The 16787-nt window shown below is 37.0% G+C and overlaps 1 protein-coding gene across 1 annotated transcript in view; it reads right to left on the bottom strand.

Moving 5' to 3' along the window:
* The window catches only part of GADL1 (glutamate decarboxylase like 1), a 205905-nt gene that overhangs the window by 95940 nt on the left and 93178 nt on the right, over positions 1 to 16787 (bottom strand). The window contains exon 12 of the mRNA XM_051961454.1: positions 249 to 448. Within this exon, the coding sequence (XP_051817414.1) occupies positions 249 to 448 (200 nt within the window). The remainder of the gene's footprint in view (positions 1 to 248; positions 449 to 16787) is intronic.

The following is a 16787-nucleotide window of genomic DNA, read 5'->3' as shown; positions in this document are numbered from 1 at the left end:
AGAACTTAGAGGTCACTAAGTTAAAGATCTCATTTTACAGAAGGAGAAACTGAGACACAGAGTGGTTAAATGCCTTAACACTTACTACCTATATGGGGAAGGATTTAAGTTCAGGGCTTTCAGGCTCCATATCTGGAATTCTACTCGTTTAGCCAAAGGAGGCCTCTCTGCCTTACTGCATCCTTGATTATATGCCCATATTACAATCTGTGATATCAGCACTCATATCAATGTGCACATGTGCATACCTCGCTAATGCAAGAGCCCGGTTCACTCTTTCTTCAAGACCCAGCGTCCCCAGAGCCTTCCAGGTCATCCAGAACTTGAATGCATCAGGCCGGCGGCTACATTGGATCGACTTGTCTCCTGTGTCATAGCTGACATCATAGAACTTATCTTGTTGGAAGAGGTAAGATGCCTTTGCAGAGTAACATCTCTTCAGAAGGTCCTGTTGGGAAAGAGAAAGGAAAAAGAAATAAAGCAGCTGCCCAAGGAAGGGTCTTTTAAGAACCATTTTGTTCATGGCCAAGAAACTAAAAAATTGTGGGACATTTGAATGCTTTGGTTTGGACTAATCCCTCACTAAATGATGGCCTTCCACCAGCTCTGTGTCTTTTATGCACCTCTTTATTACCTACTATCTTTCCTGTTAGAATGTAAGCTACATGAAGGCAGAGACTATGTTTGCACTTTTATCTTTTTATCCCTACTGCTTAGCCATGCTTTGCACACAGTGAGTGCCAAATAAATGCTTCCTGAATCCTCAAAAGAAATTGATTAGCACGTGTGATCAATGAAGTTTAGCCAATTTAGCCACTGGGCTTTGTAAATGCTCAAGAGCATGATGGCAAATCTCCAGATTACCAATGGACAACGCCAACACTAACAGTAGAGCCTTGGAGGCTGCCATTTTGAAAATCCTAAAGGAAACTAAAGCCACCAATGTAGCAGGAAGATTTCAATGGGCATTGGACCTGATGACTTTTGATATGAGAGTATTCTGTGACCACTGTCTACTTTTCACCCAAGTCTATGATTTTACTGGTATAGAAAACTTCCTTTAAGGGAACTCCTTTTATCAATTCAGTTCAACAATAGTTGTACAACTCATCATCTTTTGAGAGTCTGTAGGACACTGAGAGTCAAAATGACTTTTCTCAGGTCAAACAAATAGGATGTGGAAGAGGCAGAACTTCAATAAGTCCAAGTGTAGGACACTTTACAGAATGTCAGTAGCAAAGAAAAACATACAATCTGTATTTTCTTCCCAACCCATAATGAAAGGATCAGGCAATTTGTTCAGGCAGTTTTCACTATAGTCCTACTCTTCATGAGCCCATTTTCTGGTTTCTTGACAGAGATATTGGAGCGGTTGGCCATTTACTTCTCCAGCTCATTCTTACCACCAAAATGAACAAGTTTTTGTCAGTCTTCTCTCTCTTTGACCTCTCACCAACATCTGATACTTTTGACAAGTCCTTCATTCTTAATGCTTTTTTTGTAAAACAAACAAACACTAAATTCACTTGAAAACCTTGAGTCAAATTATTCCTTTTTGCAGATGAGGAATCTGAATCTTGGAGAAGTCGAATAACTGACAGCTAGTAAGAGATAGAACTGGGATTTGAAATCAGGACTTTGAACTCCAAATTTATTGTTCTTTTCACTTTACTATGCTGTCTATCTTGAACAAGCTTCACTAGGTCTTCATTTTGACTTGAGCCCCTCTATCCTTCCTCTTTACAAACCCATTCATTCTAGTTAAACTAGTATCTTTATTGTTCATTGAACATATTATGAAATAGTACTGCCTCTGTGCCTTTGTTCCTGCCAAGAATGCCTTTTCCTCCTCCATAATCCTTACTTTTTTAAGCCCAACTTGACTCCCAACCTCTCTATGATACTTCTTCTACTGATCTATACTTTTTTTTCTTTTTTTATGCTTTTCTCTTTTTTTATTAAAGTTTTATATATACAAAAGACATGCATGGGTAAGTTTTCAACATTAACCCTTGCAAAACCTTGTGTTCCAATCTATTGATCTATACTAAAATGATATCCACATCTTTTCAAATCTTAAAGCATTTATTGTCTATACTATTAATCTGGACCAAAGCACCAGCTAATAATTCTCCATCTCCCTCCCTACTATGCTTGTCTGCTCACTACTCAGATTATCACCACTCAGGTGGACTAGTGGGAGGCAGACATTTCAGGCTGCCCACAATTCCATTATCTGTACCCTAACAATACAGAGTTTCTGACCTGGATACTATCTACCAGAAAGACAGTCATTTTGCCCTTTATACTCCCAATCATTGCTATCTGACATACCTGTGCACTTTAAAAATAGGATTTTTAAAAAATTATTTCTTATTTATTTTAAACATTAATTTCTTTTTAAATTTTGAGTTTCAAATTCTCTCCTTCCCTCCTAGCCCTTCTCCCAGCTACTAAGAAGGTAAGCAATATATCAATTACACATTTGAAATTATGCAAAACAAATTTCCATATTAGCCATATTTACAATAAAAAAAGCAAGAAAAATAAAGTAAGTGAGAAAATGTACTTTAATTTGTACTGAAAGTTCATGAGTTCCCTGCTGGATAGCATTTTTTCATCATAAGTCCTTTGGAATTGTCATGGATCATTATATTGATCAGAACAGCCATGGCTTTCCCAGTTGGTCATCATTGCAACTTTGCTGTTACTGTGCATTGTGCCAGTGCACTTTAAGGATTGTGGGCCTTGCCATCTGCCCTGTAGCTGCATGCTTAGAACCACTGGGACATGACATCTGCTTTGAAAGTTGAACTTCTTGATTAAGAGGGGCTATCTTCCTTTTCTATTTGTATTCTTAGTTCCTGGCACATTGTAAATCCATAATAAATGACTTTTCATTCATTAATCCATTTGTTCATTGCATTAGTACTTATCTTTTCATGTCTCATCTAATAAGTAGTTTGCAGAGTGCCGGATCTTCTCCTAAACAGTCCAGTGCTGGCCACAGTGCCTTGACCAGAGCAGCTGCCCAATGAATAGCTCCCACTGATGCTACTGATGGGGACATTCTTTGCACTTACAACACCCCTCCTGTTCACATGGCATTTAGTCCATATGGTATCATCTCAGCCAAGAAATTTCACATTTTGTATATCCCCCAAAATGGAATTTTTCAAACATAAAGTGTTTTTAGCAAGCTATAGAGTCACTCAAAGATTCCTGAGGTTGTCCCAAATTACATTCTTGGGAAAAAGGGAAAATATACTTGTAGAAGAAGTGGAAATGCTTTATTTCAGTCACTGATTCTACTTGGCTATGAGTCACCATCTCTGAAAAATTCAAGTTGTGGATCACCCAAAAGGACAGTGTAGACACAGAGAGGATAGAACCAACACAGAGAGGATAGAACCTATCATCTACTCCCAGCAAATAATGATGTAGAAGAAAAGCAGCAAACAAAGGATGTCATCAGAGAGATTTATTACAGTAAACAATGCAGGTTGATCGTGTGGTGAGAGTGAAGGATGAACAACAGACTGCCTATGGGCTGTCCGGCAGAGCTAATGCCATCTTGGGCCATTTCCCCAAATAAGGAAGCCCTAGCTCAGTTCTCCTCTGCTTGGTCAGACCCCCACCTGAAGGAAAGTGTCCAGTTTTGGGGCCACATTTGAGGAAACACATGGATTAGCTAGAGAGTATTTGAAAGGGAGAGACTAGGATAAGGAAGAACCTTAAAACCATGTCATATGAAGACAGGTTGAAGTAATTAGGGATAATTAGTCTGGAAAAGAGAAGGTTCAGGGGATGGAGGAATTGGGACAAATATGATAGCTGTCTTTAAGTACTTCAAAAGCTGCCATGATATTAGTGACAGGTTGAATAATTAGATCTGTGATTTCATTGATATAGAGAAGTCCCACATGAGGAAACTCCCTTAAGAGAGCAGGTTATCCTTTCTTGCTGCCTAGGGCTTTAGTCCAACTCAAAGAGAAACTGATATCTGGGCTGTGTATTGACTTAGAAAACCATAAATTAATATTATCTATGATCTATTATGTTTTATTCATTTTGCTAAATATTTCTCAATTATATTTTAATTTGGGTTTGCCAGTGGCAGATATTGGCATCTCTGGCCTGGAGTACTGGAAGGATAAAGATGCGGTCACTTGTCCATATTCTCCAGGTCATTAGCTTGAATTCTTCAGAGATTGTGATATACAGTATCAGGGTCATACAGCTAATATGGAGTCAAAGGGAGAATTTGAATGTGGAAGAGAGATTAAATTTATTTTGTCTGGCCCCAGAGGGCAGAACCAATAGCAATATGGAGAAGATGTAAAGGGGAAATTTTTAGATGTAACATCAAGTATAACTTCTTAACAATTGGATCTACTCCAACATGTAATAGTGGGTTCTTCCTCCCTGGAGGTTTTCCAGCAGTGGCAAGAAGAGCACTGATCTGGTGTGCTGTAGTGGGGATTTGGGGGATTTGTGTGTTATAGATGACCACTGAGGTCCCTTTAGCTGAAATTCCATGAAATGTCAAGAAATATAGAACTTTCCTGCTACTTATATCTTCTTACCTCTTCCATCCCACACTGAGCAGATCCCTTATTGAGAATTTATAAGAAGACTGGGAAGAGTTCTACAAGATAAGAAGGCATGGCTCAGCTGCTAGGTGGATCATAGAAAAGCACATATGCTCCCATCCATTAGATCACAGATTTCTCAATGTACTCTATTATTTTTAAAACAATCCAGAAACAATTCTGATTGGGTCAGAGGGAAGGGAAAAGCATTTGTAATAGCACCTACTATATGTCAGGCACTGTTCATCATCTTATTTAATCCTCATAATAACCCTGGGAGGTAGCTACCATTGTCATCCCTATTTTACAAATAAGGAAAACGAGATACACAGTGGTTAAGCAACTTTGTCCAGAATCACACAACTACAAGATGTCTCAGGCTAAGTTTGAATTTAGGTCTTCCTACCTTCTGTCCAAGGCCTCTATCCACTGAATCCCCTAGCTGCCTCCAGGAAAAGGAAAAAAAAAAGTATTTTCTTTTTATGAAGAAAAGATATTATTGCTTTTTACTTTTCAACCACAGTTGCTTCCCTGTACTCCCACCAAAGACACAGAACTATTCTTGATTACAAAAAAAAATATTTAAGAAAGACCAATTATCTGAGCATAAGCCAGCTTCCTCATCTGTAACCCTCATTCTTCTACTGATACCATCATCACTTCTCTGGGACCCATATGGTCCATGGTAAGAAAGCTGTCAGTTCTATAGCTCTTTTCCTAATTTCTCCAGATCTTGACACTTTCCTCAAACACAAGATGAATTGACTAGAAATTCTCCACAAACAAAAGTCAAGACATCTCCAATATATTCTCTGCAACCTCTAGAAAAAAGTGACCAAATTTCTCATAGAGAGTAAAACTAAGAAAGCGCAGAGGGATGTAGTATCTGTCCAGATTTATATTAACAGATCAGTATTAGTCCATGTTCACAAGATATTAAATGTTCCCCTCACATATGATAAGGAGAATATACCAGCTTCCCCCTCTATTGGTAAAATGGTTACTGACATACTTATCTTTCAAAAAAAAATTTGCACCAGCAATAACTTCTCAGTACTGCTATGGATAAGTGTCCTGTCCATGCTTTTGCTATAAATCCCCTTCACTAAGACAAATCTCAGCTGGATAGGCAAATAAAGAAGGACAGAGTCAATAACAATGCTCTGGGCTAATTAATGGGCCAGTTGGTCATAGCTCTGCTAATTTCTGCTTGGGGAACATTCTCCCTGCCTTAGGAAGGTTTCATAAAGAACCACTGGAGGGTTAGGACTTGTTCTTCAGAAAACAGATGATGAATTTGCTCATCCCTTCTTACCCAATTCCCTCCCACCCAAAGTCCCTGCTGTGCATTTAATTTCACGTTCTAGTATTAAAATAAATAAAACATCTTCACTTCTAAGATGTCCTTCAGCAGAAAGAAAGATCAGGTTTCTGAGGAAAATAATGTTTTGGCATAATTACAGCAGCATGAACAAATTTAGGGATATTGTTTTTAATAGTTTAATGAAACATCTTCATACCATCCAGTAGAGACAAAATACAGAGATTGGGAACCTGGTAAAAACCATCACTTGAGGCTAAAAATGAATCAGAACCATTAACATGTGACAAAGTTAATTAAGTATTATCTCACAAAACAAGAAAGGAAAACACTTAGGGACTGAGTGACTTGATCTGCTTGACAGAAATGGGGAACGTAAACTATGTAAACATTTGCCTTATGTTTCAATGTCAGTATCTCTTAAGCAGCTTGTGCACTCAAAATGGTAGATGGAAAGACATCAGACTCAGGGGGGAGAGCATGGAGTCAAAAGATGGGATCAATCTGCATAACTATTGTTAGTTGAGTAGAACTTGTTAATTAGAATTTATTGGCTTCTGTAAGAAAACATAGAATTGTAGGATTTTTTCTTTGTTTAGGATATCAAGAATCATCTAGTATAATTCTTCTCTGAAATGTGAAGATCTTCTCCAAAAAATGGGTACCTGGCCTTCTTGGAGGATGAATTGTGGTTCATTGGGAAAAGCTGAATTTGGGCTCCATTCTCACCTCTGATTCTTCATGTCAATGGGAAAGTCAACTAATATCTCTGAGCCTTGGTTTCCTCATCTGAAAAAGACTAGATGCCCACTGACAGCCCTTCTAAGTCTAAATCTAAGGCATTTTTATCATCTGGATATTATAGATTAAAAAAAACAGAGGCCCAGAGAGTTTCAGTGATTTTCTCAGCATCACATAGCTATTCAAGTATCAGATAGGTTTTGAAACCAGATCCAAGAATCCATCTACCATGTACATTGCCTCTTTATGTTTCTCAGGAATATTGATTTAGATCAGAAAAGGACCTTAGAGGATATCTAACCCACCACCACTACTACCTTTCATTTTACAGATGAAGAAACGAGGCCCAAAAAGTCATGTGACTTTTCCAAAATCATCCATATAAAGTAGCAGAACTGGGATTTAAACACAGATCCTCTGACTCCAAAGATAGCACTCTTCTCACCAGATCATTTTCCCACCTATGTGCTCCATATTAATTCTACTGTTTATCATTAAGGAGCCTTTAATGGTGATCATCATTTAACCCTGAGCAGTATAACTAACAGATTAATAGTATTTAGGGATGTAGGGCAGCGAGGCAATGTAGTAGATAAAGTACCAGTCCTGGAATAAGAAAACATATCTTTCAGAGTTCAAATCTAGCCTCAAACACTTACTAGCTGTTTGACCCTGGACAAGTCATATAAAACCCTGTTTGCCTCAGTTTCTTCATCTGTAAAATGAGCAGGAGAAAGACGTGGCAAAGCACGCTAGTATCTCTGCCTAGAAAGCCCCAAATGGGATCACAAAAAGTCTGAATAATGACTGAACAACAACATTCAGGGTGAATTAGTAAATTTTTAATCACCAGCTCTTACCATCATTACCACAAATGTGCACAGGGAACATTTTTAAGTTTAATGTTGATTAAACATTATTAACACTTTCTCCATCACTTTCTTAAATCTAGAAAATTAACAAAACAATAAATCAAGCCCTGATTCATAACCTTTGCCAGTTTCCAAGATGAAAATGTTATCACTGAACATTTAACAATCAACTCTTATGAACCAATACTAATAGACTGAGACACTCTACTAGTTATACTCCAGATCTTCACCAGTGGACATCTCATATCAGTAATTGAATCATTGAACTCTATTATGATCTAGCTAGCGACTACCTTAATGTCTGAGGTATGTATCTTGCGCAAAAATTTCAATCTAGAATGTTGGTCCAAGCTTAGTCAAACAAAATTGAATGGAAATAAATGTAAATTCTTAACCTTAGGTGCAAAAAATCAACTTTACAACTCCAAGAAGGCAGAAACATAAAGAGATAGCAGTTGATATAACAATTATCGCTAGCTAAAAATGGAATCAACTGCTTCAGAAGGCAGTGGGCTTATTGCACAATGATTTGGTAACCTGCTTAAAAACAAAACAAAATAAAACAGAAATCAAGAGATGGGGATTCTCTGCTAAGTCACTTAACTTTTCATTCTTCAGTTTCCACATTTACCAAAGGAAATGATATTGCTCTGCCTGTGTAAAAAGAGAATTAAATGGAAAAGGCACAGCCACCAATACCTGCTGAGTTTGTAAAGATCACACTGGTTTTCTTGATTCCTTTTCCAACATCTTTAGGTAATAAGCACTCATCTGGTAGTGTGACAGAAAAATCAGCTTGGTGAAATCCTCAGGTTATGTCTAGGATGCTTAGCACTTAACTACTTGGTAAGATCAAGTTACTGCTACTTTTCTAACAGGACAACTCTTAAAAATTTATAGGATTTCTGAAGATAGTAAAAATCTCCTGACCAAGAAGACTTTCCCAGAAGAATAGAGATGTGAAATGCAAATTCACAATTTATTGTGTTTTTGTTTTATTCTGTTCCTAACAGAAAAGTACACTGCAATCTCATGAAGTTTTCCCCATTTCAGACTAGGGAGAGGGCAGTCTGAAAGTGAAAAATAAAAATTAGAGAAGCCTTTAAAAAAACATCATGGAAATCAAGAGTGGGAGAGGAAATTTGTCTCAGAAGCATCTAAGTGCTTTTATAAATAGATGAAACAAATTTGATATCCCAGTCATTGTTGAATGCCATCTTTGTGTACAAAGTGGTCTTGTCCTGGCTTAAAAATAGCTTGCTGATCTTCCCTCTCAAGTCAGCTGAGTGGAGTTAAAAGGGAGCCCGTGTTGTTTAATATTGCTATATGAAAGCTGAGAGGCAGCCTGAGACCGGGAGACAGACTTGGGTTCAAATCCCATCCAATCACAACCTATGAAACCTTTGGACAAATATTTTATCCCAGGTTTCAATTTTCTCATCTCTAAAATAAGAGATTTGGATTAGAAGATCTTTTCTAACTCTAGAGCTATGCTTCTATTGTATCATGGTGGATACAATCTCACTATCAGTTCAGCCATCAGCTAAGTCCCAAACTGAACTCTTTGTCCCATTGTTCTTTAGCTTTCACTGAGCTATTAATCACAGGGAAGAAAGATTAGACTTGATATCCTTGGTTCCAGAGAGCAGAACAGTTTGGGCTTTGTAAAAATGCAAACTGTAGACTGATATAAGGAAAACAAATTTCTAATAATGAGTCACACCAAAATACAATGTGCCGTCTTAGGAGGTAATGAGTTTTTTTTTTTTTTCTCACTGAAGGTCTTCAAGCATAGACGATAACTTGTAAGGATATTTGGGGATTATTTTTTCTAAATATGGCTCAAACAAGATAGCTCCAGAAATCAGATCCACTACTGAGATTCTGGGCTTCTGAATGTGCTTAGCAAAATGTCTATTATCTTTTTTCCAAAGTTAGCCTTTTTAGCCTAACCATTTCCAAGTTTCCTTCAATTTCAAATTGGTGAAGTCTAAATAGTCTTTTGGCTATGGCTTGACTAGAAACATGAAATAATTTGTTTTTGAGGAGTAAGGAAATAGAGTGGATAGAATACCAACTTCAGAGTGTTGAAGATCTGGGTTCATCTATCCTCAAACATATGATAGCCTGAGTGACTATAGATAAGTCACCTAATCTTAAGGCAGTTAGGTGGAAGAGTACATAGAATGATAGACTGAGTCAGAAAGTTCAAATCCAGCCTTCGATGCTTGCTACGTGTGTGATCTAAAGGAAAATCATTTCCTTCATCTGTAAAGTGGAGCTAACAATAATACTTACCTCCTATGTTGTTCCAAAAATAAAATGAGATGTTTCTAACATAGAACTTAATATAAATGTCAGTTGCTATTATTGTTATGACCTAACTTCTTAGTACTCCAAGCAATTATTTAAGAATATAAGTTGCAGAGCAGGCACTGATCTGTTTTGAGAGAGATAAGCTTCTGATGAGAGAGTGGTTTACATGGATATGACAGAACCAGCTTTGAGAGCCAATCGGTCAGTTTCTAGGTGCATTTGTACCTCAGAAATCAACAAATACTATAAACTGAGGTTTGACTTGTTTTGTTGATTGTCCAGACTTACAAAAGATTAGAAAATATCAATAAAGCAAATTCAAGTTAAAAGTGTGTTGTGGCTTCTTCTTCTCCCTCTTCTCCTTCTCCTTTTTCTCCTCCTTCTCCTTCTCTTTCACTTCCTTCTCCTTCTCTTTCCTTCTCCTTTCTTCTCCTTTCTTTCTTTTTCTTCTTCTTCTTCTTCTTCTTCTTCTTCTTCTTCTTCATCTTCATCTTCTACTACTACTACTACTACTACTACTATTATTAACATCTACACCCATCTACACAGCTTCTTTTTCTTTGAAAAGCCATTTATTAAATATTTATGAACAGACACCTCCACCCCAAAAAAAGCCAACCAACCTCACACACACACACACACACACACACACACACACACACACACAAACCTTTGTATTTACTTATCCACATTTCATTTCCTCTCTATAGTAGACTGGAAACTCTTTGAAGGAAAGGATTTCTACTTTTTCTCTGGCTCCTTGCAAGGTACTTTACCCCTAAATAAATGCTCATTGAGTTAAAGGCACATAGCAAAAACAAGTTCAACTGTCCTTCCCCAGAGATGGTCATAAGTAAAACACATACAAAAATTTTCCAGGTTTACTGAGCTGATAAAAAGGGAAAGCTTGACTCTGCACTGAAGTTCAATGAAATCTCTCCCACCCCCCAAGTACAAACACTTAACAAGATCAGGTGGGGTCTAGTGCTCATTGTGCTGTTGTTAACAAGACCTCAGGTCTGGCTCAAATGGAATTTTCAACCTACTGTGAAAAGATCATAGGCCTCTATTTCCTAGAGTTGGGGCAGCCTCTAGAGTTCTGGCCTCTGTAGCACAGAAAAGAGATGAAAGATTGATTTTCAGGCAAATAAGAGGCTTTGTTGAAAAGCAATTTCTGAGCTAAACTTGACCAGGTCTTCCTTTTTTTAAAATAAGTTTTTAGGAACTTCTGGAAACATTTGAAAATTCCATAAACACAAGCCATTTGGCTAAATAATTTTTTTTTCTCAAGTAACTCCAATTGAAATGCTGTGGAACTCGCCCTGTAAAACGGCATAGAAACATTAAAGACTGGTGTATTTTTTACATTTCAAAGATTTCCTCATAAAATATGCGAGGATCTAAAAAAATAATGAGCTCCTAATAGCAGACATTTACATAATGCTTTAAAGTTTGCAAAGCATTGCACATATATTATCTCAACGAATCCTTACCATAATCCTTGGTACTCTTATTATACCCATTTAACAGATAAGGAAACAGGCTGAAAAGAGGTTAAATAACTTGCCTGGTCCATAGCTAGTATGCGTCAGAGGTAGGATTTGAATTCAGGTTTTCTTGATTCTGTCTAGCCCTGAGAGACAAAGAATACAAAACTGCCCGACATCCATGTCCTCCTAATAGGCTTTGACCATAAATAGGTATTATGTTACAATGGTGCTGGGGTACAGGAGAACTATAAGACAAACCCTTCATCAGGGTTTGTTACCCTCAGTTCTATGAATGCTTTTAGGCTCAAATATTTCAGTGACCACTTATTGAAAGAATTAGGACTTTAAATTAAACAAACTGAAAGATACATTTTAAATCTTATTCACAAAGCAAACACATAGTTACCAAAAGGGAAATTTAAGGATGTAGTAGTTACTTAAACTAACCACATGAGTTTCTGCTTTATTTTTTCCCATGATGTGTTGACCTCTTCCTTTTCTCTCAATGGCACTCCTTTTTCTCACTCTGTAGCTCACTTTCCTTTGACTTGCCATCACACTTGTTACATTAGGTTTCCTTAGAAGAAGAGTGATTGCTTCAAGTCACTATTTGCAGCATCATAGGGGTAACCTAATCTAGCTGAAACTCATGAGCCCCCATTGGTGTGTTTCTGATGAACAAATCAGTGACAAATAATTAGCCTTAATTAAAATAGAAAATGCAAAGCAAAAGCACAGTATTTACATAAAATTCTACTCACAAATTTAGATCATGCTCTTCTACTAATTATAGAAGCTCTGTGGGGACAGTGGACAGATGCTTAATGCCCCAAAGTAATAAGGCATACTCATAAGAAATGTATATGACCTAGGCAATCCACAATTCTGGAACTATAGGATTGATTTTTTTTTCTTTCTCTGAAATTGGTCGTAAAAGCTCCTTGATGAACATAGCTTCTGTATGAATGCATGTTTCTACTGCTAAGCTGTTCTTCTCTTATACTTTATTGTTTTTTACATACTTGATGACTCAGGAGCACTCAACATCACACTATCTCATTGGTTCACCCCCATGCCTGGGATTCTCTGTTTCCTCACTTCTATACTTTGACTTCCCTGGCTTCCTTCAAGAGTCAGCTCAAAATTTACCTTCTGCAAGGAGCCTTTCAAAATCCTCCTATGACCAATGCTTTTACATACACTGTATATATCCATATGTACAATTTTGTATATGTTATTTCCTTCATTAGGACAGGGGTCCTCAAACTTTTTAAATAGGGGGCCAGTTCACTGTCCCTCAGACTGTTGGAGGGCCGGACTATAGTTAAAACAAAAACTTTGTTTTGTGGCCCTTTAAATAAAGAAACTTCATAGCCCTGGATGAGGGGGGTAAATGTCCTCAACTGCTGCATCTGGCCCACAGGCTGTAGTTTGAGGACCCCTGATTTAGAGCATGAGTTGCCTAAAAGCACACTCTTTGAAGCATCAGTGGTTAGTACAATGGTAGATATAGAGTAAGAGCTTAATAAATTCTTATTGAATAACGCTAAACTAAGTACACAGTCTTAGCTGGATAAATCAATATACTGGTGTTTTTCCTATGATGCTCCATTTTTAAGCTGCTTTCCCAATAAGGTGGGCTCAGTCCTCAATAGCCACAATGCTATATCTGTCATCTCCAGCTTCAGTCTTAGTTTATTCTTTCAAATATGAACCTCATCCTCTATTTGGAAAAAAAAAGCTTCTTTCTTTCTAAAATTCTTCTACATTACCTCTAAGCAATCAGAAGGGTCAATGTGGAGAAGTACTTTCTGTCTTCTACTCTACTGCTCTCAGTGACAGAGGGTAATAGGAAGTAAAGTATATCTCCACTCTTTTTTTTTCTTCTGTAGCATGTGACAATAAAAAGTCATTTATAGCCTCACTACTTCTTCTTTACATCAAGTAGCTATACAGAGTAACATATATCCTCTCCCCTCTTTCTCCTCCTCCTCCAGTAACAATAAAGAGAGAATGTTAGTCACTCTTTTGCCAATTCAGTCTGTTCTGTAATAAATGATAGTTTATGGAAATGGTCACAGCTTCACTTGGACAATTCTGAAATCTGTTCTTTTACCCACTGGTCTTTTTTATTCATCAGTTAACTCCTCTCTTTGAAGGACTTCACTTTATTATATACTTTGTAATCAAATTCTCATCTTTTGTAACTATGTCATAATCAGGCAAAGAATATTTGTCCCATAAATATAAAAATAATTCTGGTGCCCATAGTTTCCCACTCATTAACAGTACAAGGACTCTACTTTTTCCTCTGTAAATGAATTAATTACAAAACACTACAGTTTGCTACATGCAACAACCTACATGAACACAATTTTAGCATTTCTCAATTATACCATTGCTAAAGACTCGTAATGCTTCCACTCTTTCCTCTTTGCACCCTATCCTCTAAAATAATCTTGCTAAAACATAAATTTGACCATGCTACTTCCTGCTCAAGAACATTCACTCGTTCACCATTGCTTCTAGAATTATAATTTCCTCAGTTTGGCACTCAAAAATCTTAGCAATATGGCTTCCATCTATATTTTTAAACAGTGCATATTACTCAGCTTCATATAAACCACATTATAACTGAAGTGGCGTATTTGGTGTTTCCTGAACTTGACATTCTATCTCATCTCCATGTTTTAATATAGGCTGTTCCCTGTTCAAGAAATAAATTCTCTCTTCAACTACAGCTCTTAAAATACCCATATTCCTTGAGATTCAGCCTAGGTGTCTTGGGAAGCATTTTTGATTCCTATGGCTACTACTGTTCTTTCCTCAAATTTTATTATTTTTTTTATCTCCATCTGATAAACCCATTAAGTGGAATGTAAGTTCCTTGAAATTAGGACCTGTTTTTTTTTTCTTTTCTTTTATCCAAAGTGTCTAGCACAGCGTCTGGCACACAGTATTTAATAAATACTTGTGACATTGCAGTTAGCTGATGTAAGAGATTAATATGCCTTCATTCTCTATCACTTTATAAAATCTACAATTTAATTCCACATTGATTAAGCACCTACTGTGTTCACAAGAGGCACTGGACATGCTCATCTTACAATATGTTGTATAATGCGATGACTTTACATATTCTCAATAGTAATCAAAGTAACAGGTATATTTCTAAAACCAACATCCTTTCTCAGATAAGAAAAACTCAGCAGTGACAAACCAATGTATTCATTGTTTTAATAATATCTAATGGAAAGACCATTTCCATAAACTATCATTTATTACAAACTGAATTGGCAAAAGAGTGACTGAATTCTCTCTTTCTTGTTACTGGAGGAGGAGGAGAAAGAGAGGAGAGGGTATATTTTTACTCTGTATTGCTACTTGATGTAACATCCAACGCTCTTGATTTTCAATGTCTATTCACTTGCTCTCAATGCCCACCAACAGGTGAATGACTCCAAAAGTCGTAACTCTATTCAACAAAGAAAGCATTTGCAGAATACTTTCCCCAAGGCTCCCTCTCATGTTTCATGGAGTGGTTTAACTGAAGGCTAAGCTATCTGCCAGTTTTCCTAATTGGAAAATGAAACTATTAAAGTGGACAGTGCTCAAAACTCAGCTCAATGCCACCTTTCCAGCTGAAAGCAATCCTTTTTTATTACTATTAAATATAAGTTTATAGTTCTCCCTGGCTCTGAAAACTAGATTTTTTCATTGTCTTTTACTGTGTTTCCTGGCAAGTTTGATAGTGAAATGGTACAAAGAATCTGACAGCACACCAAATGGAAGTATCGACATCTCTACAATGAAATCCTGATGGTTTAATCTGTTCCACAGAACTGTCTTTCACTAATAATAAAACTAAGAAATATTATTTCAAGACATAATTCAAAGGACATACAACAATGGGCTATACTATTCAGCGATACCCAAATAATGAAATAAACAGAAAAAGTGACTTGATACAGAAGGAACCAAAGCCTGTTCTCCTTGCTGCTCGATCTATCAATCAATAAACATCTATGACGTGCCTTCCATGTGCCAGACACTTAACTAAGTGCTAGGGACATAAAAAGAGGCATGATACCGAATCTCCTAATTTTGGGTATTTTCACTGGCTGTTCTCCACGCCTGGAATTTTCTCCCTGCTCATCTCCACCATCTGGCTTCCCAGGTTTCCTAAAGTTTCAGCTAAAGTCCAGAACTCAGCTAGTGACTGAGAAAGAAGCCTTTCCCAGTCCTTTTTAACCTTACTATCTTCCTTCTGAGATGATCTCCAATCCATCCCAAACGTTTATATCAACGTGCTTATAAATTGTCCCCTCCAGTAGACTGAGAACTTCTTCTCATTTCTTTGTATGTACAGTATTTAGTATAGGGCTTAACAAATGCTTATTGACTTCTTGGCTAATTATTTATGGCTATTTCTCAAGAGGAAAGAAAAGTGCAGACCTAGTCCCATCTTTTCTTTCCATTTCTCTTTTCAAGTCAGTCCCCAAGTCCTTTCTTTTATCAACGAGCCTACAATAACACAGAATCAAAGAACTGAAATTCAGAGTTAGAAAGACCTTCAACAATCATGTAAACAGCTTGTATCTTATAAAAGAATTCTCTTTCCAAAATAATCAACAAGTGGTTAGCCAGCCTTTGTTTGAAGACCAGCACTGAGGATCTACAACCACCCCAAACACAGCCCATCCCATTTTTGGAGTTCTTTGGTTATTAGGAAGCCTCCTCTGACTTCAATTCTAAATGAGTCTCTTAGAAACTTTTGCCATTACTTCTCATTCCATCCTCTGGGACTAAGCAACATGTCTAATCCCTTTTCCATGGCAGTCTTTCAAATGCTTGTGCCAACTCTTTTGTCCATCCAAAGTCTTCTCTTCTCCAAGTTAAGCATTTCTACTTCCTTCAGCCAGTTCTCACCTGCTATGGAGTCAGGATGGTCACCTACTTTCACTTAACTCAATCCTTACTTTTTCAATAGTACTTTAACAATGGCAAAGAAAAAGATTAAAGACTAAGGGATTTATGAACCTTATACTTCAGATTTCATTGTAAAGATTGATAAATTATAAACTCCTTGAGGACAGGGACTGTCTTTTGTCTCTTTTTCTATTTCCAGAGTTTAGTATAGTGCCCAGCATACAATAAGGACTTAATAAATGTTTATTGTTTGACTGCACAAGTACGTATAATACAATAACAAAAATCTAACATTTACATGGAGGTTTGACATTTTTAAGTGCTTTACATTTTATGTCAAATATCTAACATGAAAATACACATGTAAAATATGTTGTTGTTCATCCTTCATTCTAGAAGATGACCAATGACATCATGGTGATGATGTACTGATTTACATCTGAATAGGATATGAGTGGGACAGTTCTGTGCAAAGTCATCATGTGTATGATTATCAGCCAAGGACAAACTCAATCAATGTCTTGAA

This window comes from Antechinus flavipes, chromosome 5 (assembly GCF_016432865.1).
Source record: "Antechinus flavipes isolate AdamAnt ecotype Samford, QLD, Australia chromosome 5, AdamAnt_v2, whole genome shotgun sequence".
Lineage (NCBI taxonomy): Eukaryota > Metazoa > Chordata > Mammalia > Dasyuromorphia > Dasyuridae > Antechinus > Antechinus flavipes.
The sequence above is the reverse complement of the archived record's forward strand: the minus strand, read 5'-3'. Positions and strand labels throughout refer to the sequence as shown.